The sequence below is a fragment of the Athene noctua genome, chromosome 11 (genome assembly GCF_965140245.1).
Source record: "Athene noctua chromosome 11, bAthNoc1.hap1.1, whole genome shotgun sequence".
NCBI lineage: Eukaryota > Metazoa > Chordata > Aves > Strigiformes > Strigidae > Athene > Athene noctua.
The window spans coordinates 18130253-18152915 of NC_134047.1; the positions used below are offsets into that span (position 1 = coordinate 18130253).

Below are 22663 nucleotides of genomic sequence, written 5' to 3' on the forward strand. Positions count from 1 at the left end.
TGTTGCAGAGAACCCTGCCTGGGGAGGGAGCTCCCACTGACCCTTTGGTGTTTCCGTGGGTTTCCTCCTCCGTGTCGGTGTCCTGTCCCCTCCCGCTGGGCTGGGTGCCTCTGGCTGTCCCCATCCTGCGGTGGGGAGCCCCGGGGTGCAGCCGAAAGCAGGGGCAGAGCCGCGTCCTTGTGTTCGCTTTGGGGCTGCTCCCAGCTGGCCTCCCACGTGGCCCTGCCATCCTGCGTGGCGAGAAGCTGCCTCCCCACGGGTGCGAGCCCCATGGCTCGTCCTGCTACATGTGCTCACAGTTGTGCTGCTGTGGGCTGTATCTCAGCCCGCGAAGGACAAGGACTTGCGGCAAGGCCGCTCTCCGCTGTGGGCAGAGCTGGGAGGACACCCCGGCTGTGCTGCTGGGGCCTCGCGCATCACCCGCCGCCGTGCTGGGCACCCCGGGAGGGCACCCCAGCAGTTCGGGTGGCTGTGGGGGGGCATCCCAGCAGTTCGGGTGGCTGTGGACTTTGTGCCGGCGTGTGTGTGCTCTTTGGGAGGAACTGCTTTCCCGGGTAGGGCGGCGGGGGAGCAGCCCCGGGGGCCGGGGACACCGCTGTAGGGGGTGGGGGCGCTGCTGACCCCGGGAGGACCGGGGGAAGGGGCTGCTGTCCCGTGCGGCGCGGGGGTTGGACGGGGCGGGCACCGCCTCCCGCACGTCGGTGCCGCAGGTGCGGCGGGCGCGGCCCCTTTAAGGAGGAGGCACCGACTGCCCCCCCCCTCCCCTCCCCATCCCCCGCTGCTGCCGGGAGGCGCCGGCCGGAGCCGCTGCAGGTACCGGGGGGGTCGGGGGGGGTGTCTGTGTGTCTGTCTGTCTCTCTCTCTCTCTCTCTCTGCTGGCGAGGGGACGGCGTCGCGGTATCCCGGGAGCCACCGGAGCCGGTCAGGTGCGGGGCTGCCGGCATGTCCCTGCCCCGGTGGCCCTGGACCACCCCCCCGCCCCGGAGCCCGGGGCCCGGCCCGCCGCCCCCCTCCTCGACGCCGGGGCGCGGCGCGGCTGCGGGGACAGGAAGGTCCCTCCCGCCGCGCTGGGCAGCGGCCGCTTCCAGCCGCCATCCGTCTCCCGGCTCGCCGGTACCGCCGCCCCGGGTGGGGAGCGGGGGGGCTGCAGACCCCCGAGAGGGTGCTCCGGGAGCGCGGCTCTGCCCGGCTCCGTCGGGGACCGGCCGCCGGGCCGGATCCTGCTCCCGGCTGCTCTGCGGGGAGGGAGCGGGGGGACACAGACACGCTCCAGCCGCTCGGGCAGCCCGGGGTGCGTCTGTGGGTGCAGCAGCCGGAGGCAGCTCCTTCCTCCCCGGGGGTGCCCCGGGGGCGCTGGGCGTCGGCCGCGGTCCCACGGAGCCCCGGCTGAGGTCAGCGGGGCTGGCAGGCGGCCGAGAGCCCGGCCCGCGGCAGCGCCGTGCCCCTGGGCAGGGCCGCGGCGGTGGCTGCGCGGTGGGTGCGGCCGCGGGGGCCGGCGGGGACGCCGCGGGGTGCGGGGCGCGGGGCGCCCGCAGAGCCGGGGTGCTGGCCGGCGGGGCGGCCGCGCTGAGCGCCCGGCGTGCTCCTGCAGCACTCCTGGCTGCTGCTGGCGAGGGCGAGCCATGTCGGAGGCCGTGGATCTGTCGTTCCTGTCGGACGCGGAGAGGGATTTGATCCTGCAAGTGCTGCAGCGCGACGAGGAGCTCCGCAAAGCAGAGGAGAGGAGGATCAGGTGAGGACGTGCCTGCGCCAGGCGGGGTGCTGGTTTCTCTGCTTTGCTCTAGAAGGGGCTGGAGGGGTGAGGACGGACGCCGGCGATGGGGCTGGGGTGGCAGCTCTGCCCCGGCCCCGGGGCCCCGGCGCGGTTTGACGGCTCTCGGTGTTGGGGTCTGAGCAGGCGCCTGAAGAACGAGCTGCTGGAGATCCGGCGCAAGGGAGCCAAGCGGAGCAGCCAGCGCTACAGCGAGCGGACATGTGCCCGCTGCCAGCAGAGCCTGGGCCGCATCAGCCCCAAGGCCAACACCTGCCGGGGCTGCAACCACTTGGTGTGTCGGGACTGCCGCTCCTACGGCCCCAACGGCTCCTGGCGCTGCAAAGTCTGCTCCAAGGAGGCGTGAGTACATGGGGACAAGTGACAGGGACTTTTTGCATGCTCTTCCTATCCCCTCTTCTGCCCAGTCACTCCAGCTCGATGCCCTGTGGCTGACCTTTCCTACCCCAGCTGGTCTCCAGTGCGGGGCAGCTGTCCCTGCTGTCACTTCCCGGGGTGGGCACCCACGGTTGGGTGATGGAGAATTGGATCGTGCCCCACTCCTAGGTCTCTTCCATGCCCACACAACTCTTTTTTTCCCCCTGTGTCTTGACTCTGGCATCCCCCTGTGTCCCCCTCGTGCAGCCTGTGTTTCAGGTTTCCTCTGCCCTACAAACATCATCTTGCTCCTGTGTTTGCTGGGGATGTCGCCGGGCCCATTGACTGCCCAGTGCATCGTCTCTGCTCAGCCACCTGCCAAACGTGCCCACTGGGCCTGTGTTCTCCTCGGCTGAGGCAGCACCAAGGGTGGTGTTGGGGTGCAGGGAGCCGTCCCCTGCTGCCCCTGACTGACCTCCGCTGCCCCTCTGCCCTGCAGCGAGCTGAAGAAGACGACGGGCGACTGGTTTTATGACCAGAGAGTCAACCGCTTTGCCAACCGGCTGGGCAGTGACATGGTGAGGCTGTCCCTGAGGCACAGGTCGGCAGGTAGGGTTGTCACAGCGACGTCTTCTCCCGCAGCCCGGCCCTCCGGGATGCTCTGACTTTCTCTGGCATGCCTCTGCCCAGCGTAGAGCTGGCTGGGAGCAGCTCCTGCTCCAGGCAATGGGCTTGAAGCAGTGGTTGTCTTGATGCCTCTCTCCTTCCAGCCAGCAAAAGAGAGACTGTGGGACAAACCCTCCTCCAGAAAGCCCAGTTTGGCGAGCCCAAAAGCTCCTCTGCAGCCCGGCAGCAGAGCCCCCCGGCACGCCGTGAAGGGCCCAGGTGAGGATCCTGCCATCTCCCCTGCTCTGGGTGCCAGCCCTCACCTGCTGCAGGGACGGGAGGGACACTGCCACCTTGCTTGGATCATTGGTGGTGCAGAAGCTCTCTCTCAGACAGGCTTCCTTGCCAAACAGGACATACCTGTGGTTTTGTTTGTCTGCAGTTTGTTTCTGGATGCCTCAGATCCTCGGGATGGCAAAAGCGACACAGAGTCCATGGAAAACATGAGCCTGGATGGCTACAAACCTAGTCCCAGTGGTGTGGGGGGCAGGTGAGGGGCTGCCTGGGTGGCTTGTCCTTGGCAAGAGGACCTGCATCTCAAGTGTATTTTTTCAGTCTAATGCAGGGGAGCTCACTCCTCTGGCTGGGCTGAAACCTGTCCCTGGGCAGGCAGGTCCTCTGCTCCCAGGCTGGGGTGCTCCAGGGAGCTTGTGGGGAGACAGCGCTTCCCAGCCAGTGCTTGCTCTCCCAGCTGTGCTCTTGGCCTGGGACAGACCTTTCTGTGTCCTCTTGCAGGAGTAACTCCCTGGAGAGAGCTGCCCCTCTTAGAGATGGAAAGCAGGTTGCTGCGCCAGCAGGATCTGCTGCCTCCAGCCTGACCCTCCCTCTCCGCTCCAAAAACGCGTTCTCTGACGGACGGGTGCGTGCCACTGCTTCGGCAGGCTCAGCCCTGTCCTGGGGCACAGGGTTGGCAGCCCTGTGGGGTGCTCAGCCCTGCTCTGAAGGGACCTTCCCATCCCAGGATGCCGCCGTGGGGAGCCGCACCGGCGCCTTGGTGGATGAGCACGAAACAATATTTAAGAAGAATCCCCGGCGGGTGCTGAGGCCTGCAGGTGAGAGCTGCGTGGGTGCAATGGGGTTTGGGTGCCGACATGGCAAGGAGGGGGTGGCTGCTTCTCCCTGTGCTGTTGTGGGCTTCTGGTGCAGATGGGAGAGGCTGGGGCAGCCCCTTGCTTGAGGGAGCAGCAGGGCTTTGCTAGTCCTGCACCGTGCCGCTGCCTCCTGCCTCACCATCTCTTGTGCAGACTACACCAAGTCGGTGATCGACCTGCGCCCGGAGGACTTTGTGGGGGAAGGCAGCTCTTTGGGGGACAGGAGCAAGTCGGTCCCTGGCCTCAACATGGAGCTGGTGAGACTCTGAGTGTGCTGCGGGGCCGACTGCCTGGCCGGCCGTGCCCTGCCGCTCCCCATGCAGGCGGCTTGTCTCTCTCCTTGCAGGAGGAGGAGGAGGAGGACATCGATAACCTGGTGGAGATCCATCGCCAGAGGGTGGCCCGGGGCAGCATGCGCAGCGGCACCTCCTCGGTGAGTCCCTGCAGCATGGCCATGCTCTGCTCCACTGCACGGAGAAATGATGGAGAAAGGCAGTGCCGACAGGTTGGGTGGGAGAGAGGCAGGGCGGGCAGCTCCTGGGGTGCAAGGACAAGAGCTTGGGGTGTGGTGGCTTCCTCCCTTTGAAGGGAATCAAAATGCAGAGACCCAGCTCTCTTCCAGGGAGCCTGTTTGTGGGTAGGAGGCACTCAGCAGTCATCTCCAGTCATGGAGGGGTGAGAGGGGCTTGCTGAGGGTGAAGAGGGACCATCAAAAGATCGCTGCCCTGGCTCAGTCCTGTTGTTTTCTAGAGCACACTGGGGAGCATGGTCAGCATTTACAGCGAGGCTGGTGACTTTGGCAACGTCGCGGTCACCGGCGGAATCTCCTTCTCCCTGAGCTACGAGCAGAAGACGCAGACCTTGTTCATTCACGTGAAGGAGTGTCGCCAGCTGGCCTATGGGGACGAGGGCAAGAAACGCTCCAACCCGTGAGAGCTGGCGGGGGGATGGCTGCTGGCACTACTAGTGGGGCTCAGCTGGGTTGCGGGGTGCCCATCAGAGACAGGAGCTGTAAGTGGGGGGTCCTCATGAGGCAGAAGGTCTGGGGTTGCCCTGGGGAGCTTTGGGGGGCCAGTTGTGGGGAGACCTTGGTGAAGGTGCTTTTTGTTCCTCCCTTCAGGTATGTGAAGACCTACCTCCTGCCAGACAGATCCCGGCAAGGGAAACGCAAGACAACCATCAAACGCAACACAATCAACCCCCTGTACAACGAGCTGCTGAAGGTGAGCGGGGATGGGCTGGGGTGCAGCCTGCTTCCCACTGCGGGGCTGGGCAGCCCCTTGAAAATGCTGCTGGAGCAAACCAGGGGAGGGATGGGCTCCAAACCCTGAAATGGGGGCTCTGGGCTGTCCAGACACTGCACTGTGAAAGCTGGAAAAACCCACTCCCAGGCTGGGTCACTGCTCTGATGTGGCTCTGGTGTCAAGCCCCGGGTGCCATGGTGGGGTGGAGGCACAGCTGCAGCTGTATGTGTGTCACAGGCTGTGTTCCTGGCTGCTGTGCATCCCCCAGAGCTGGGGCCTTCTGCTTACCCTGAACGTTGCTTTACACGGAGAAGTCTCCTGGGGCATTGTAGGCAGGTTACAGTGGTGGGAGGGAGGGCAGCACGGCTGCAGAGGCAGTTCTGGGGCCCAGGACAGGACTTAGTGCTGCCCTTCACCATCCCTGCTGCAGCCGTCATGGGGTGGTGGGACTGGTTGGCTCTGTCCCTGAGCCCAGCGGCACATCACCGAGGTCACACGCTCTCCGGACAGGAGGGAAACGGGAACTGTGGTTTGGCTTCCAGGCTCCCACAGCCCTGGGTTTGCTGAGGTCTTGCACTCTGACCGCCTGAGGCTTGGTGGGCTGGCAGCTTCGCTTGTGGTGGGTCAGGGTGGGGTGGCTGGATGCCATGAGTCCTGGTCCTGGCTCTGCATGGGCTCTGAGGACCACTTGCCTGGAGAGCACGGGCTCCTGCACCACTGCCCCAGCACTTTGAGGTTTCAGCAGCCTTGGAAAGGAAGACAGTCTCCTGCGTGCATCCATTGTTCCTCAAACCTGTCCCCTCTCCCTCTCGGGAGCTGTGGCTGATGGTGTATGCCAAGCCTGGCACTGCCTGCTCACCAGTGGTTTCCCTGTCTCTCTTCCTAGTACGAGATTAACAAGTCCCTGCTGCTTGCAAGGACGCTACAGTTCTCTGTCTGGCACCATGATCGCTTTGGCCGCAACACATTCCTGGGGGAGGTGGACGTCCCACTGGACACCTGGAACTTCGAGAGTCACCTGGAGGAGTTTCTGCCCCTGCATGGCAAGGTGCTGGCCCTGCCACCCCAGCCCCGCTGCCTACAGCCTCCCTTGCTTGGCCCTGTCCAGGGGGGTAGCCCTCAGTGGGCTGGGGGCTGCAGAGACCTCAGCTGAGAGCTGCTGAAAGGCTTGTATCAAATCAGATCTTTGGAGAAATGACCCCAGATGCAGACAGCAGTGCTGTCGTAGTAAAAAAGGACAGATCTGCCTTGAGCCTAGCTTCCCTTCTCCTCCTCAGTAAGTCCCCTATGTGATGCTGCAGGACTTGTCTCTGCCCCATCAGGTATTTTCATTCTGCTTGCTCCAAGGGAGCAGCTCTTCCCAGCTCCTTGTCCCAGCCAGGAGGAATTGGAGCCCACTTCAGGGAACCAAATAGAAATTGGCCAGGACATCCTGCTGTGGGTTGCAGAGCTAGGCAGTGAGGGCCTTCATGCAGCTCGATGACAGCAGCAGATTCTGCCGCTGGACTTAAGTGTGATTCTCTAGACTAACTTGTACTGTGGGCTCAGCCTCAGCACTGCTGGGGATCAAGCAGCTCGCGCAAACCCCTAAAGAGTTTCCTAAGGGAGGTGACTGAGCTAAAGCGGGATCCCAAAGGAGCTAGTCTGAGTCTGAGTCTGACCTGGTGATGTTGGGGAGGGTCTGCTGGCATTTGTGCCTGGCTAAACCACTGCTGGGAGAAGCCCAGCCCTTTGGCCCAGCACAGGGAGGTGCTGCCTTCAGACCAGGCCATCACCATGTCAGCTCTGGCCTCCCCAGCAGTGTTTGATAAGTCTTCCCTCTGCAGATTGTGTCAGATGCTGCTGGTCTCCACCAGTACAAGGGGGAGCTGGTTGTCTCCATGAAGTACATCCCATCTTCCAAGCACCATGGGGCTGGGAATGGCAGGAAGGGTGAGTGCTGGAGCTCCAGGATCAGTCCGTGGCCTGGGGGACCTGCTCGGGGCCAGGCGAGCTGGGTCTGGGTGGGTTTCTTGGGTGGTGCCACTGCAGCCCTGTCCTCTGCAAGGCTGCTCTGAGTCAGGGCAGACCTGGCTGTCCTCAGGCTGGCTGAGTGGTCCCAGTGCTTTCCTGGGACTGGACCAGGCTGGACCATCAGGTCACGCACGAAGCAATTGTCTGCCTTCACCTCAGCAGACAGGGAGGAGGCAAGAGAAGATACTAGCTGGGGATCTGTACCTGTCTGTGTGATGAAGGCTCTTCAGCAGGACCTTTCCAGAAGTTTGCAGTTGTGTAAGTTGAAGGTTGATTAATTCTTGCTGTGTTGTTTTTTTTCCAGGCAAAACAGGGGAAGGGGGTGAGCTCCAGGTCTGGATCAAAGAAGCCAAGAACCTGACAGCTGCCAAATCTGGGGGGACCTCAGACAGCTTTGTCAAGGGGTGAGTGTGGGTACTGGGTAGGGGGTCACTGAAGGCACTGTCCTCCCTGGCTGCATCCCGGGTGGAAGGGTCTCTCTGCTAGCTGCACTGCACTGCCTGCGTTGGGACCCTGGAAGTCACCATCTGCCCAGAGACAAGATGCTCCCAGTAGCAAATGCTCTCCCCGGTTTTAGCTGGTTGAGAGGTCGTGGTGGGAGACTGTGTGCAGGGCAGGGCTCCAGCTGCCATCAAATCATCTTTACCAGGCGGCATGGCTGGGAGTGAGCAGGTTCCACTCCGTCCCCTCTCCCCTCCTTAGACTGCTTGCAGTCTGCTGGGCAGCTTTTTAGGAGGTAGAGACCCAGCCCCTTACAGACTGTCGTGGTCGTTCTTTCTGAGCTATATCAGGGAAGGTGGGCTCCAGGCCAGGTCCTGGGGTGCTGCTGAGGTGTCTCAGCCCCTGGGGTGGAAGGCAGCGGCACACATGTTGCTAACCCAAGGGGCTGCTTCCCCCAGCTACCTCCTGCCACACAAAAACAAAGCCTCCAAGAGGAAGACGCCTGTGGTGAAGAAGACCCTGAACCCTCATTACAATCACACCTTTGTCTACAATGGTGTCAACCCCGAGGACCTGCAGCACATCTGCCTGGAGCTGACAGTCTGGGACCGGGAGCCACTGTCCAGCAACGACTTCCTTGGGGGTGTTCGTCTCGGGGTGGGCAACGGTGAGGAGCCTTGGGGTCCCATCAAACCCTGGGGACAAGCAGCCTTGCTTGGGGCTGCCCCTCTGCAGGCAGGAGGGTGCTCCGGCAGTGACTCCTGGCCACATCCATCCTTTCTCCCAGGCATGAGCAATGGGCAGGCTGTGGACTGGATGGACTCCACGGGTGAGGAGCTGAACCTGTGGCAGAAGATGTGTCAGTACCCGGGCTCGTGGGCAGAGGGGACGCTCCAGCTCCGCTCCACCATGGCCAAGCTGAGGTTGTAGGCTGCAGCACCAGGACTCGGGAACCGCATTCACTGCACGGCCTGGTGAGGCTGCCAAATGTGCGTTGATTTTATTTTTTTTTGTGCTTATACTTTAATAAACATGACCTTCTCTAAACAGGCTTGGGCAGAAAGTCTTCTTGGCCTAGCTGCTTTTAAAGAGTTTTCCTTTTGTCTTAGGCTTTGCACCAAATTTCAGGCTGAACTGGAGTCCTTGTGGACCCTCCCTTCTTTCCCCCCAGGCAAAATGCTTTGAAATGTGGTTGGGTTTTTTCTTTTCATTCTTCTTCCCACCCACTCTGTTCCACAGTCTGCTCCCTTCTTGTCTTCTTCACCCTCCTCCCCCAAGATGTTGCCTGCTCCAGGACTGGGGCAGCCATGCACACAGCCCAGCCCCAGGATGGAGCCATGAGGGGTCAGTGGTCCCCAGGAAGGATTCATTTCCCCAGCCTCTGTGTGACACATCTTCTGCCCAGCACTGACTTTTTATATAAATTTATTTATTTCGAGTTAATATTCTACTGCCAAAACAGTTCCCAGGAAGGGTGCCCTGTGCCTGGCAGAAGGAGAAGCAAGGGGTAGGGTGGGGAGGGCGAGCCCTCGGGGAGAGCTGTGCACTGGCTAGCTGCTACTGGCTTTGCTGAGCGTGGGGCCGTCTGTTTTTAATAAAGGCTTTCTGGCAGGACCCTGGCAGCAGTGCTTGCCTGGCAGAGCTGACCCCAGGGTGGGAGGGAGTGGGTTCAGGTTGTGCATGAGGTGAGGATGGCTGCAGGGAGGGTGAAGCTACTGTATTTAGAGGCTGTCGTGCTGTTGTCCTGCCTGCCTTGCCTACTCTCTTCTGCTTTGGCAGCCTAGTGTCTGGCCCCCTGCCTCCCCCCTGCCCTGGAGTTTGGGCAGAGGCACTCCAGTGTCTCCCACTGTAGTCTTGGCTGGGCTGAGCCATCCCACCCTGCAGCCGGAGGCTGCTCCTGGCTTCAGGGCAGTGGGGACACTGCCGGCACATGGCCCCCATCCTTGCCCCTGCTCGCCTCTCTGTGCCAGAGCAGCTGAAGAGGGGCTCCCCTTCCCCTGGAGGTCCTCGGCACCCCGGTCCTCCTCTACGGTGGGCAACTAGAAAAGCAGAAAGGAAGGTGTCCGTTCCCTGAGGCCACTGGAGGCAGAGGGGGGGTCTCCCCGGCGCTGCCTCACTCGCAGGGGTCCCCGCTCTGCGCCCGCCGCGCCGCCTCCCGCTCGCTCAGCAGGTAGGTGTCGATGAAGACAAAGAGCTCGTCAGGGTTGATGGGGGAGATGTAGCGCTCGCGGTCGGCGCCTGCCTTGTCCAGCAGCACGGCGTTGAAGTGTGAGCGGGTGAGGTGCAGGAACTGCCTGGGGGTGCAGAGGGGAGCCACTGGTCAGAACTGGGAGGGGGTTGAGGGCTGAGCCTGCCCACCCCACACAACCGTGCTCTGGTCCTCCTGGGGTGGTGGCTCCCATCTGTTCCTCGGGGCTGTGAGCTCTGGGAGGGTCTGGTGACGCCGTATTCGGACTTTCTGGGGGTGTCTCTGCATTACACAAGCCCCTCCAGTGCAGCGGAAAGGGGCTGCCTACGAACCCAGCTACAACCTCATGCTTTGCCATCCCCAGAGGTGTCCTCATCCCCGGTCCCTTCACACAGGCACCTGGCTCTGCAGGACAGACGCCCCTGTCCCCCCTACCTGAGCTCCTCGATGATGCCGAGGGACAGCTGGTGCTCCCGTATGCGTCCCACCTCGTGTGGGGGCTGCCCCACTAGCTCGACGGTGGTGACATGACGCAGGTCCAGCCCGCAGGCAGCTTGCTGTGGAAGGGGGGGATGGTGAGAGGGTGCTGGGCTTGGAGGTGGGAAGGAGGGCAGCGGGAGGGTCTCCTCACCTGCAGCATGGAGATCTGCATCTTGTAGTAGCGGTTAGAGGGGTCGGGGGCCGAGATGACAAGGAGGCGGCGTTTCTCATGGAACTGATCCAGCAGGCTGGCAGCTGAATTCACAGCCGTGTTGATCTGCATGGCTGGGGCGAAAGGCTGGCATGTGGGAAGATGCCATTTTGTCCCCCATCGCCCCTTTCCCACTGCTTTGCCCTGCCAGGCAGCATCTCCCCTCAGAGCCAGGCATCGCCGTGGGCAGGTCCTCCCTTGCCCCCCTGCCACTTACGTGCACAAAGGGGCTGGGAGCCCGTCCACTGCTGGGTGGACTGGCAGACCCGCAGGGAGCTGCCCTGGCGCTCGTAGCCCCCGTCGCACAGGTACTCGCAAGTGGCACCGTAGTTGTTGCCGTCAGAGGTGCAGGAGAGGTAGCCATTCTGTGGAGGCTTCAGGACAGGGCAGCGCCTCACTGCGAAGAGGGAGGCTGGGTGAGGGCTGGGGGTGATGGGGCATGGCCCCAGCCATGGGGTGCAGAGCCTGGAGGTGGGGGGAGGCAGCCAGCAGCCCCAGGGGAGCCCGCTAGCAGCCCCAGGGGAGCCCGCTTCACCTTGGACACGGATGCTGAACTTGCAGCTGGCTCGGTTGTATGCCTGGTCATGGGCGGTGTAGCGGATCACATGCTCTCCTTCGGGGAATTCAGAGCCGGGCTCTGGGCCTCGCAGCATCACCCTGTGCCCAGCAAACGTGTTTCTCCATCAGGATTCCCGGAGGGGGTACCCAGCATAGCCCGCAGCCCTCACTGGTGGTGCCGACAGCACCTCCACCCTCACCTCTTGATGATGCCATCAGCAGAGTCCTTCACTCGGGGGGGGTCCCAGTAGACAGTGGCAGTCAGCTTGCCAGGCTCGGCTATCCGCTCCCGGGAGTCGGGGCAGCGGATCTTGGGAGGGTCCACATCTGCCCACAGGGAGAAGAGGGAGTTGGGGAACCCGCCTCAGCTACAAAAGCCAGGCACTGGCCCCAGGGCTCGTCCACCCCAGGGATGCTGTGCACAGCCCAGGCACCCTGGAGCCAGAAAAACCTGCTGTAAAGCCAGCACTGAGCACCCCAATCTTGGATCAATGTCCCCTGCACCAGCCCCTGCTTCAGGGCTAATGGCACCTCAGGCGTCCCAGGGCTAGGAGGTGCAGGAGCTGGCAGTGCCCAGGTCAGAGGTGAGGGTAAGGCCTGCAGGCACCCCAGGGATGGAGGGTGGCCCGCCCTTGCGTGCCCCAGCAGCGTGGGGCTGGGAGGATGGTAGGGTGAGGATTTACCTACACAGATTGGCTCGCTCCCGCTCCAGCGCCCGTCCTCCATGCAGATGCGGCTCCGGTCGCCCTCCAGCTGGTAGCCGGGCAGGCAGGTGTAGTCACAGCGGGAATCCATCTGCACGCCAGCCGAGCACACGTAGGAGCCCCGCAGCACCGCCGGCAGCACATGGCACCGGATTTCTGGGACAGAGAGAGTAAAGATCAGAAGGAAGTGGCTGCCTGGTCATGCTAGTGGTGCCCACGGGCATGCTGGAAAGCCGATGGCCACACTCACGTCGGCAATATGCCATCCCGGACCAGTGGCGGCTGGGCAGGCACTGGACGGTGCTGGGCCCCATCAGCCGGTACCCGCGGGCGCAGGTCAGCTCACAGCGTGTCCCCAGGCTGCTGCGGTAGGAGCCCCCCCGGGGCGAGTAGCAGGTGGCCTCTCCGCGGTGGATGTTGAGCGTGGCACACCACTGGGGCACTGGGGAAGAGGAGGGATGTGACGGGGCACCCAGCCCTGCCAGGCCTCAGTTTACCTGTGAGGACCCGAGGGGTGGGTTTGGGTGCTGTTACCTCGGTGGTAGTCCAGGGCAGGCTCAGGGGGGGTTTCTTCCACGTACACTTCATTGGTGTGGCTCTCAGTCGTGTAGTAGCCAGACCCTGGGAAGGAGGAAAGAGACGAGGGGCTGTGTGATTGTTTGTGGCTGCAGCAGCACCCTGGCAGCAATGCCTCCCCGGACAGCTGCACCCTCTGGTCCCAAAGCATCCCACAACTCCCAGCAAGTGATCCCACCCTTGGGCAGACCCTGTCCTGCCGTCCTTGGGGCTGCTGTCAAGGGTTAAGCCAGGCAGACAGCGATCCCAGCCCTCAGCGACATGGTGTGTGCTGGCACCAGCCTGCAGACTAAACAGTGGCAGAAGCAGCCGTGGTTATGGCAGGAAACGAGTGCTGGCGTAGAGTGGGCTGGCACCGACCCCTGGCTTCGTGCTGCCGGGAAGTTCTCCTTCCATCGCTCCCCTGGCACCGTCCCTGCCATTGGGCGTCCCCAGGGAAGGAACAAAGCTGCCCTCTCCTGCTGTCCCAGCTGAGCCCCTGGCCAAGGCAAGGGAGGAGAGGCGTGCTGCTCGGCCGGGGGGCTGGCGGGGATGCAGCCCCTCGCTCGCGCGCCAAGGAAGGATGAAGCTGCTGGAGGGGCTCGGCTGGAGCTGCTGGCCCCACGCCATCTGTGCCGTGCAGAGGGGCCTCTGGCCCCATGGACGGGGGAAGGACAGACTTGCGCCATCCTTGCGGGCCACCGTCTGGCCTGCACTGTGTCCCCATGGGCAAGGGACCAGCAGGCGGGGAGGGAGCTGTGCAGGGGAAGAAGGCCGGCGTCCTTCCCCGCGGCCCCTCGGCGCCTCGGTAGGCCACGACATTCCCCAGCACTGAGCTCACGTTTCCGCAGCGTTTCCGTCAGCCCCCGCCAGCGCTGCCCCCTCCTCACCGCCAGCCCACCCCACCGCACTCCCTGCGCCAGCATGGCGGGGATGCTCAGCCTGGGCAGGGACCCTGGGCGAAGCAGCAGCCCCGCTGCGGCTGCCGCCACCTTCCTTCCCCCCGCTCCGCGTTTGGGAAGGGGATATCCGCCGAGGCCAATTCAAGCAGCAGCCCCACCGTCACGGGGGAGGAAACACCATTACAAATCTTTCCAACATGAACTTTACTACAGAGCGACTCCCCACAAGCTTCATTAAGTCGCCCACTCGTTTCCAAAAGCCTTTTATCCCGACGCTCTTCCCACGCTGCCTTGGGGAGCGGAGGGGCCTGGGGCGAGCGCAGGGCTGGATCCGTGGGGCCGGCCGTGGGGATGTGTCTGTGACCCAGCGAGCAAGGCTGCTTTTTTGGGGGGCTGCTCACCCCCCCGCCGGGGCCCTGGGGATGGGGTGCACTGTGTCTCCCACAAGCAGATGTGCCATTTCATTGCAGTGGTCCCTTTTTGTGTAGGCGCTGCCTTTTCCTTCTCACCTGAGGCCAGCTCACAGCTCTGGTGGCATCAGGCAGGAGCGTCCCCAGCCAGCCGTGCCGGCAGCGTGGCAAGGGGATGGGGATGGAAACAGGGAGGGGGGAAATTCCCCCAACTAGGGCAAGGTCTTCTGATCCTTGACTCAGCTGCCCAGCTGCAGGGGGGGAAGGTTTGGATCTGAACACTCCGTCCAGGCAAACATCTGCCGGGCGATGGCCCCCGCGGGAGCAGGGAGTCAGCGGGAAAGCTGCACCCCCGCAGGCAGGAGCGTGACGGAGAGGCTGGTTTCCTGCTCCTCTCTGGATGCCTCCCAGCACCCCCTCTGCTCCTCCCCGTACCCCACAGCGCACCCCTGCAGGCACCCCATACCCCGCAGCCACTGATGCTCTCCCCAGCATCGCTGTACCAGGGCACCGCTCGCTCCCTCCCTCTCTCCCCACCGCAACCCCCCCTACGGGAGCGGGAGCCTGCAGGCTGCCGTTCCCGGGGAGCCCCCCTGCTCCCGCACACCCCAGCACTCACCTTCGTGCCACGTGGATGACACCAGCCTGGCGAGGACAACCAGCAGGACGGGGGCCGCCTCCTGTGCCATGCTGGGGGGGCCAGCCCACCAGCCACGCCGGGTCCGGGGGTAGCCGCAAGCCCCAGCAAGGATGGAGAGGGGCTGGAAACAGGACGAGGGCCCCCTCCGACGCCTTGTCACAGCACAAACGTCTGACTCCCCTGCCTGGCCGTGCTGCCTGGGCTGAGCAAACCTACTTTTCCCCTCTGCTGTCCGTCCCAAACATTCAAAAGCCGTGAGTCAGGCCCAAAATGATGAGATTGTCAAAAATAATAAATCCCAGGATCGCCCGTTTTCCAATGCACCTCCTGCTTCTCTGAGGCTTTAAAAGGCTGTCAGATTTTCTTCTTTGCAAGCAAAAGAGCCGGGAGTCTGTTCTGACACAGGAGAGAGCCGAGCTGAGCCTGTGCCAGTCCTGCCGGGCTCTGGGAACGGAGGTCCTGGGGGGCCAAGGCCAAAACCGCGGGAGCTGGGACCTTTTTTCCACCTCTCGCCAGGAGGGAGGGAGAGACCTCACTGCAGCCGGCAGGCTCCGAAACCCGTCCAGAGGCAAACACTTCCAGCTGGGGTCTGTTTTCCAGCTGAAGTTCAGCCCCCACGAGGCAGAGGTAATGAAAGCGCGTTCGTTAGGACCCGCCGCCCCACGTCCCACGGCGTCGGGTGGGAGGTGAGGCGGGAGCCGGAGCCACCAGAGACTTGGGCTCTGGAGCAGAGGTGAAGGATGAACCTGGCATGGACAGGTAGGAGAGTTGGCACGGGGCGGACATGCTGTCTGAATGCAGTAATTATGTGGCGGCCAGGCCGGTAAACACACGGATTAGTAACAGCTGTCCTGAGCAGGGGGGGGCTGCCGGGACGCCGCTGTGCGGGTCTGCTTGCTGCGGGATGTGGGGAGCCCCCCGCAGCCCGGGGACATCCCCGAGGATGGGACGGTGGGGGGCTCACCCCGTGGCGGGCAGGAAGCCCGTCGCTTGCCGGCATGGTGGCCGTGCCATGTGCTGAGGCGCGGGGTGGCTGCTCCGGCTGGTCCCTGCTCTGCTGGGGGGCACCTGGGCAGGGGGCCACGATGGGGCCGGGGCTGCACCGCCAGCTACTAGGGCAGGAGAGCGGGGCCGGTGTCGCACGGGGCGCGGGCAGGGGACGCGCCCGCCGGGGAGGAGCGGCGCGCCTTCGGGCGCGCTCGGCCATTTCCGTGAGCGCTCGGCAACCTCCGCCGCCGCTCGGGCGCCTCCGGGGCGGGGGGCGTGGCCGGGCGGGGGGCGTGGCCCGGCCCGTCCCGGCAGCGGAGGGCCCGTGTCGGCCATGGCGTCCCCGTCGCGGCGGCTGCAGACGAAGCCGGTGATCACCTGCCTCAAGAGCGTCCTGCTCACCTACACCTTCGTCTTCTGGGTGAGCGCCGGGCCGAGACGGCCCCGACCCGCCTTACACCCGCGACATGTCGCGGCTGTGCCGCCCTGTCGCGACAGTCGCGAGCCACGGCGCCTGTCCCTCCCTCTCCCCAGGTGTCGGGCATCGTGCTGCTGGCCGTGGGCGTCTGGGGCAGGGTGAGCCTGGCCGTCTACTTCTCCTTGCTGGATGAGAAGGCCACCAACGTCCCCTTCGTCCTGGTGGGCGCTGGCGCCGTCGTCGTCCTCCTGGGCACCTTCGGCTGCTTCGCCACTTGCCGCGGCAGCACCTGGATGCTCAAGCTGGTGGGTGGCCCCGGACGGGGCGGGATGGCGTCCCATCCCCTCCTGACCCATCCCAGCACGTCCCGTCTTTCCCAGTGCCAACCTACCCCATCCCGTCCCATCCTTCCCCATCCCATCCCAACCCCATCCCTTCCATCCCGTCCCATCCCGCCCTTTCTGCCCGCAGTACGCCATGCTCCTGTCCCTCATCTTCCTCATCGTCCTGGTGGCTGCCGTTGTTGGGTTCGTCTTCAGGCATGAGGTGAGTCTGGGTGGCAGCTGCTGGCTCCCGATACTGTGGAGCGAGTTTGGTGCTGGTTTTAACCCAAGTGCAGTTGCAGATGTCACTGGAAGGACAGAGGTGCTGCTGGGAGCGGTGCTTAGTTTAGTTAAAATGGGGTTAAAACAGCCCAAAGAGCAGCTTAGTCCCCATAAGGTCCCCATAAGGACAAGGCTGGGTGCAGGGTCTGCTGGGCACAGCACGCTGCCCCTGAACTAGCCATGGACTTTAATTTCTGGCTTTGGTCTATCTTCTACAATAAGTTTTGTAATTAAAGCTCCTCTGAGGGTTCCTGCGCCACAGAGCAGCCTGCTTGGAGGGGGGAGTTGGCACCGCGCAGGTCCTTGTTATTACACACAGCGCCCCTGCTGCCCCAGCGCATCCCAGCCTGCCCTTTAATACAGCATTTAATTGCCTGGGTAGCCGGGAAATGTCTGCTGGCCACGGCCAGAGTCATTCCTGCCATCGCCGGGAGGTGACTAATGCGGGGCCGCGGGTCCCGGCACTCAGGAAGGGACGGTGCCGCTGCAGAGATCTCTCTCTTGCAGATTAAGACAAACTTTGAGAGTAACCTTAACCTGGCCTTGAGGGACTACAACGTGACCGCGGATCGGCACAGCGAGGCCGTTGACACCATCCAGAGGACTGTGAGTGCCCCAGGCCGGTGGTTTTGGGGTGGTGGGTGGGTACACTCGCCTCACCCCGGGGCATTCCTGGGGACCCCCTGTGGTATCGGCATCCCCAGTGTGGTGCTGGGGGTCCTTTTGCACCAAGGGCTTTTGAGTCTGGGAGGAGGTGCTGGGTGAGATGGGGCAGTTCCTGGAGATGTGAAGGCAGGGGAGCCGTGGGAGTGATGGTGGGACTCGGAGGTCAGTACCTCGGTGTGACCGGGCTTCCCAAATGTGCTTTCCCCTCCAGCTGCACTGCTGTGGGGTGCAGAACTACTCGGACTGGGAGAGGACTGAGTACTTCACCCAGAGGGGCATCCCCCGGAGCTGCTGCAAGAGCCAGGACGATTGCTCGGAGGAGGATCTGAAAGACCCAAGCAAAGCCAAGCTGAAAGTGTTTGTGGATGTAAGTTAAGCTCAGAAAAATCCCCCTGCCACTCTTGGAGGTGGGGAGGGCAGAGTTGGGCGTGTGGAAAAGGGCTTGCCCTTCCCTGGGAGGCTTGAAAGAACTTCTCTCTCTTTGCAGATACCCAGGGACTCCTGTGGGGTGGAGGGAGGGGAAGGGTATGGAGGAACAAGCCCTCTCGTGTCTGAGGGCCCCCCCACTCCTTCCTTGGAGGTCATGGACCAGCTGGACCCAAGTGTTTGTGCTGGGGGCTGTGTGTTCTGGAGAACATGGGAATAAGGAGGTGATTTCCCAGTAAAGTTTGTTTCGGCAGTGCTGACATCTCCGCACAGCCGTGCAAAGTCCTGACCCCAGCGGTGAGCACGGGTGACCTCATCGGGCAGGGAGGCCGGGTGATGCAAGGGGCGTTCCTCTGCTGAGTCACTTGGCTCAACCCAGTGCTCCCCTTGATATCGCAGCTGGGCTGGGAGGCTGGTTGGGTGCAGTGCTGATAGGGAAATGACTTTGCTGAGGTCAAGTGGGAGGGTGGCAGCCAGAAGCCCTTGGCTGCCCATGTGGGAGCATCTTCTCCTAGAGCTGCCAGTGCTCTGGAGAGGTGCTGGTTTGTACTCCTGGAGGGTGAAAAGCACTGGACTCACATGCTCACTTTCCTCTGCAGGGTTGTTTTTTCCTGGTGACGTCGACGATGGAGTCAAAAATGAGTGTTGTGGCTGGAATCTCCTTTGGCATTGCATGCTTCCAGGTAAATCTCCCTTTGCCTGGCGCAGGGGGAGTGCAGAGTGAAGCTAGCATGTCTCCAGAGGTATTTAATTTCTGTGCAAAGTCTGGTGTGTGTACAAAAGGCACGGCCTGTTTCAAGCAGGGAGGAGCAGCTATTCTGCAGATTCTCCTTGGGTTTAATCTCACCACTGTGCTGTCTCCAGTCTCTTAAACCCAGGCCTGAAGGACCAGCTCTGTTTCTGTGAGTCCAGGTTATCTGAGAAGAGTTCCTGTCTGTAACAACTGACTTCAAGAAAAACTAAACGGAGCCTGTGCTGTGCCGGGCAAAGTTCCTGCATTTGCTGTTGGCAGGGATCATATCTGCACCCACCAACCTCCCTTTTTATCAGGGAGGCATTTTGGCATCACTTCTGTGTGGCTTGCTCCCTGTGAGTGCCCTGCTTGTGCTGGCAGCTCACACCCCACACATTGCCTTACCGTGCGATTGCATCCTCTTGCTCCCACTCCCCTACCTCTCCGTTACTCCATCCTGTAGGACACTTCCTGCGGGAGCCGCAGCAGCAGCGCGCCCGCCAGCCCCTGCTCCGGCAGGCTTTATCCCAGCAGGAAGCGAGAGGCCCCTGCCCCCAGCTCCGCCACGCTGGGCGCGCTGACGCCGCACCGGGGTTTCCCGAGGTGCCGAGGGTTTTCCGACGCACCGTAGCGGGAGCTGCAGGATGTGTGGCCATCCCCTCTTTAGCTGGTTTGTGGAAGCTTGCTGCGTGCTCGGCACTAAGCAGCTGCACAGCGAGCTTGACTAGTCTTGATTTTGGAGGGGCTTGAATTTACCCTGTTGATCCAGCACGCAGAGGCTGTGGCCTGAGCTTCAAGGCGCTGCCACCCAGGACCACCAGCTGACTGCGCCAGCATGGGGAGAAGGAACCCTGCCAAGATACTTCTCCCGTAATGAGCGTGTTGCTGTGTGTTTCCTTAACGGGTGGACTGAACTGGGGGAGAGGTGGGATCCAACAGCCCCTGACTGCAGCTTGTGCTACCAAGTGCTTTTAATTGTGGCTGGGAGAGCCCCAGACCTGGAGCCGCGCTGCTGTGCTCACCCCGCTCTCCTCCTCAGTTGGGCTGTGCTCGCCGTGGGGTCACCGAGACGTGACGGACACACACACAGTGAGCTGCACACTCCCAGCTGCGAAATTATCTCGGCTGATGCCAGGTTTGGGAACTGTAACCAGTTCCTGGCTTTTATCGCTCTTTCAGCAAGTCTTGCTGTGTTGTTCGGCCAGCAGGGACCTGTCATGCAAATGTGCCTCTGAGTTTGCTTGTGTAGGTCAAACTCCTGCAGGATCTGGCCCTAAATATCTGTGCGGGGGCTGGGAGACCATGTTGTGATAACAGTAGCGTGTCCTTCAGATGCTGATGCAAAACCAGCAACCTTGCTACCCCGCTGTCCTTGCAAACAGGGAGAGGTGGCTGCTGTTCTCTAGTGGCTGGGTAATTGGCTGTGACGCTCTTGATATCTGTGTAATCTCTGAAATTACCATAAAATAGCACATGCTTCATGAAGCAAAATGTAACAGGACAGGATGTGGAGCATCTCTTGTGAGGAGCTTGTTTGCCTGATGCCTGCCAGGATCCTCCTCTTCAGCCTCTCTCAGTTAGTCTGAAGCAGGGCGCAGCAGCCCATGTGGTTTGTAAATCCCACTGTCCATCCTTGGATTTTATAAAACTAATTCTCTGGAGCAATTGGTCAGGCTTATTCCCTAAAACACCGCATCCTGGTTTTGGCTACCTCTGATGTGTGTGGGGTTTTTTTTCTCTTTTTCAGTTAGTTGGCATCATTCTCGCCTGCTGCCTGTCCCAGTACATCACAAACAATCAGTACGAGATGGTGTAGCTGGCTCCCAGCACGCTGTGGCTGTGGGCAGGTATGTCTGTCCAGCGGTGTGAGCTCGGTGGGCTGCCTCCGCTGCCTGGTTTCCCCTGGGGACCTTCAGCACAGTGGCGGGTACCACGTGTGGGGATAGAGGGCACCTGGAAGACTGTCTGCTGTGTCATTTTAAGCTGTCTATAAATCCAGCCTTGTCTGTTAACGCTTTGTCTTGTGCACTGCAGGGTATGCTCTCCGTGGCCGGGGAGGATGCCACCACCGCCAGTTTTCCTCTGAATGCCACTTCGTGAAATCTTGCTTTGAACTGACTGATCTTCTTCTCAACTAGCTCATAGAAATGAGTGCAGCAGCTGTCCTGGTGCGCTCAGGGACTTGTCCTAACACTACTCTGCTGTGCCACCGCGTGCGATAATTAGTGTAGCTGCAGTGGTTACAGCAAGCACGCTCCTCTGGGCGCCGCAGCCCCCAGCTCTTTCCTTCGCGGCACGTTCGAGTGCTGTGCCGAGCCGACCGTGCTGGCAGCCTTGCCGGATGCCCAGTGCTCATCTTTGGTGCCTCCATCGGGAAAGTGATGCTTCCCCTCATCTCTGGCAGCCCCTCGACGTGGTTGCTTTCGAGATGGGACTGCTGCCCTGTTAAAACACAGCCCTGTCTGCCGGAAGCCCTTGGCTCAGCAAGGTCTCGGCTTGTTGCCAAGCTCTCTCTCATCCCTGCCCTGGGTTTTATATACTTTTTTATAGTTGTACTTTTTAAAGTACAAGCTGTAGTGATTCTTTGTAAGCTGTAGTGAGGTTTGGTGATGTAGCTCCTGGTGCCTTTACCTTGGTAGGTGTCCTTGCACCGAGTCAGCTGTGACTTGATTGTCAGTATTATATGCTGCTTTAACTCGTTTTGTGTATTGAGTAGAACTCTTTTGTCCTGAGACACAATAAATATTAAGATATTTTACTCTATGAAACTGCCTTAGCTTTTCTTTTCATCTCCTGGAAATTCCTCTGCTCAAATTGCTGCAAAGAGCAGCAACCCACCCCCCCGGGAGATAATCCGCTCGCCCCGGGCCAGCCGGTAACCTCTGGACCATTGCAGCTCGTGTTTCTCCGATGCTCACTGGTGCACTTGCGCTTACAAATAACTTCTGTAATTGAATTTTCTTCATAACAGCGGTTGTGTAAGAGTGCTGAAGCAGAAGGCCTGGAGCATCCCACCCCAGGAGCCGGGTGAGTTCAGCCCCGTGCAAACGCGTGCGTGCTGTGATGGCTGGCTGCTTGCTTGGGGCAAAGGGCAGGGCAGCGTGCTGGAGCTGCCTGAGTCTCCAGCCTCTCCCCAGGGCAAGAAATGTGGATTTAAGCTGCTGTGTTCATTTGATACTGCTCACCTTTGGGCTGCTTCACCAGCAAGTCTTTGCCTTATTAGCACAGTGCAGCAGCAATGTGGTGCAGCTCCCCTCCTGCTGATCTTGGGGGATTTTTGGGTCTCAGTCACCAAACTTGGAGCAGCTGGTTGGCTACCGGGGCTGCCTCTCCTGCTCCCGGTGAGGAGGCAGGTGTAAAAGGAGGGGTTAAGCCACAGGTAGGAGTGGTGGCCCTGCGTCAGTGTCAGCATCAGCCCTCCAGCAAACACTGCTGCGGTTCTGGGTGAGCTGCCCCAGCCAAACTGCCCCGTGGTGTGGCAAATGGCCAGGTATGGGGCAGCCTCGCTGCTGACAGAGGAACCCAAAAGGAAACACTCAGAATCCTTCTGTTGTGTTTAACCCGGGTGAGTAAATCAGACTGTTGTCAGCGCCTGGCTGGCTGACAGCCTCCTGGGTCGGGATGGCGAGGCAGCGTGCGTCAGAGCATGGAAACCGGGTTGGAGAGATCGGCTGACGACAATTAATGGATGGATGGAGACAGGGCAGGAACACGTGAGAAGCAGGGCCAGGTCTGGATAAACCCATCCTCATCAGAAAGCCTGCACAGAGGGAGGTGACCCTGCTCTGGTGCCTTTTTGGCTGGCCTCAGTGCTGGGCTGGGCAGTGCTGCCTGCAAGGGGCTCTGCAGGCAGCAACTTCCCGGGGCGGAGGTGATGCCAGGCGGGCAGGGATGGGTCTGGCAGAGGAAGGCATGGGGAGACCGATGGTGTCTGAACTGATGCAGGAAACCCAGCATGACTCTGTGCTGACCTGGGGAGTGCGGAGACCTGTCCAGCCTGCTCATCCCCGTGGCCAGCACCAGGCACTGTGGCCATCAGAGGGTGCAGATTTTATCGAGTTAAATAGTGCTTATGTAGACACCTCACTTTAATTTGGAGACACATCAGTGATGTCCTGGAGGTACGGGCACATGCTGGGGGAGATGCCAGGCAGACCTGGGACCCTGCTGTCCTGGTAAAGGCATTGGATGTACCTTGGTGACCCACCTGGACCCAGTGAGCTGGGACACCAGCACTGCTGGCTGGCCCCAGGGCTCCAGTTTCCTGAAGCAGCTGCGGCTGGGTGGGTTTCAAACATCTCCACAGCATTCAGACCTCCCCTCTCAGGGGGACAAATGTCTCTGGGGACTTGTCAGAAATGCTTGGTGTCCCCAAGGCTGGTTGGTGTCCCCTGGGATGCCATGTGGGGAGCTCTGCTGCACCGTGTTCCAATGTTTTAACCACATTGTCAGTGCAGCACAGGGATGGAGGGAATTGCCCTTAGAATGTGCTCACATCCCCGTGGGAGCCACAGGGATGCAGGGAGGGCCTGGCAGCCCCAGGGACATCACAGCCAGCACCTGGCACAGTGGCAGCAAGCAGAGCCTGACCTCTGCT

General features: G+C 61.6%; 3 protein-coding genes across 7 annotated transcripts; 2 read left to right on the forward strand and 1 right to left on the reverse strand.

Moving 5' to 3' along the window:
• The first annotated feature begins 767 nt into the window (after window positions 1-767).
• Window positions 768-8723, forward strand: SYTL4 (synaptotagmin like 4). 4 transcript variants are annotated; one of them, XM_074914978.1, is made up of 18 exons: window positions 768-813; window positions 1592-1732; window positions 1898-2113; window positions 2628-2737; window positions 2899-3013; window positions 3177-3284; window positions 3530-3653; window positions 3756-3846; window positions 4039-4142; window positions 4232-4318; window positions 4636-4814; window positions 5006-5108; window positions 6016-6177; window positions 6956-7061; window positions 7447-7546; window positions 8042-8250; window positions 8371-8557; window positions 8693-8723. In XM_074914978.1, exons 2-17 carry the CDS (start codon window positions 1623-1625, stop codon window positions 8511-8513), a joined length of 2067 nt encoding a protein of 688 aa, XP_074771079.1. In that variant the 5' UTR covers window positions 768-813; window positions 1592-1622; the 3' UTR covers window positions 8514-8557; window positions 8693-8723. The 4 variants fall into 4 exon arrangements, with proteins under 4 accessions (XP_074771079.1, XP_074771076.1, XP_074771078.1 ...); XM_074914975.1 differs by lacking the exon at window positions 8693-8723 and having other exon boundaries at window positions 8371-8646; XM_074914977.1 differs by lacking the exons at window positions 768-813; window positions 8693-8723 and adding an exon at window positions 1078-1113 and having other exon boundaries at window positions 8371-8646.
• A 272-nt stretch (window positions 8724-8995) lies between these two features.
• SRPX2 (sushi repeat containing protein X-linked 2) lies at window positions 8996-15175 on the reverse strand. Its single transcript, XM_074915073.1, has 10 exons — window positions 14211-15175; window positions 12259-12345; window positions 11975-12166; window positions 11704-11880; window positions 11221-11347; window positions 10998-11119; window positions 10680-10859; window positions 10403-10536; window positions 10207-10328; window positions 8996-9877 (listed from the first exon to the last, which is right to left on the reverse strand). Exons 1-10 carry the CDS (start codon window positions 14278-14280, stop codon window positions 9697-9699), a joined length of 1392 nt encoding a protein of 463 aa, XP_074771174.1. The 5' UTR covers window positions 14281-15175; the 3' UTR covers window positions 8996-9696.
• Window positions 15176-15506: 331 nt separating this feature from the next.
• On the forward strand, window positions 15507-20828 carry TSPAN6 (tetraspanin 6). 2 transcript variants are annotated; one of them, XM_074914948.1, is made up of 8 exons: window positions 15507-15639; window positions 15753-15941; window positions 16108-16182; window positions 16749-16847; window positions 17119-17274; window positions 17933-18016; window positions 19814-19913; window positions 20101-20828. In XM_074914948.1, the coding sequence occupies exons 1-7, from the start codon at window positions 15553-15555 to the stop codon at window positions 19880-19882; spliced, it is 759 nt and encodes a 252-aa protein (XP_074771049.1). In that variant the 5' UTR covers window positions 15507-15552; the 3' UTR covers window positions 19883-19913; window positions 20101-20828. The 2 variants fall into 2 exon arrangements, with proteins under 2 accessions (XP_074771049.1, XP_074771050.1); XM_074914949.1 differs by lacking the exon at window positions 16108-16182.
• The last annotated feature ends 1835 nt before the right edge of the window (window positions 20829-22663 follow it).

Bases quoted from the DNA above. Each gene is read 5' to 3' on its own strand.
- SYTL4 (XM_074914978.1), top strand. From the start codon at position 1,623: ATGTCGGAGGCCGTGGATCTGTCGTTCCTGTCGGACGCGGAGAGGGAT. The intron at 4,815-5,005 runs GTGAGAGCTGGC...TCCTCCCTTCAG, and splicing joins GGCAAGAAACGCTCCAACCC to GTATGTGAAGACCTACCTCC. The intron at 7,547-8,041 runs GTGAGTGTGGGT...TGCTTCCCCCAG, and splicing joins TCAGACAGCTTTGTCAAGGG to CTACCTCCTGCCACACAAAA.
- SRPX2 (XM_074915073.1), bottom strand. From the start codon at position 14,280: ATGGCACAGGAGGCGGCCCCCGTCCTGCTGGTTGTCCTCGCCAGGCTG. The intron at 12,167-12,258 runs GTAACAGCACCC...CCTCTTCCCCAG, and splicing joins TGCCCTGGACTACCACCGAG to TGCCCCAGTGGTGTGCCACG. The intron at 10,329-10,402 runs GTGAGGAGACCC...CCCCTTCCACAG, and splicing joins TGCAGATCTCCATGCTGCAG to CAAGCTGCCTGCGGGCTGGA.
- TSPAN6 (XM_074914948.1), top strand. From the start codon at position 15,553: ATGGCGTCCCCGTCGCGGCGGCTGCAGACGAAGCCGGTGATCACCTGC. The intron at 15,640-15,752 runs GTGAGCGCCGGG...CCCTCTCCCCAG, and splicing joins CCTACACCTTCGTCTTCTGG to GTGTCGGGCATCGTGCTGCT. The intron at 16,848-17,118 runs GTGAGTGCCCCA...TTTCCCCTCCAG, and splicing joins TTGACACCATCCAGAGGACT to CTGCACTGCTGTGGGGTGCA.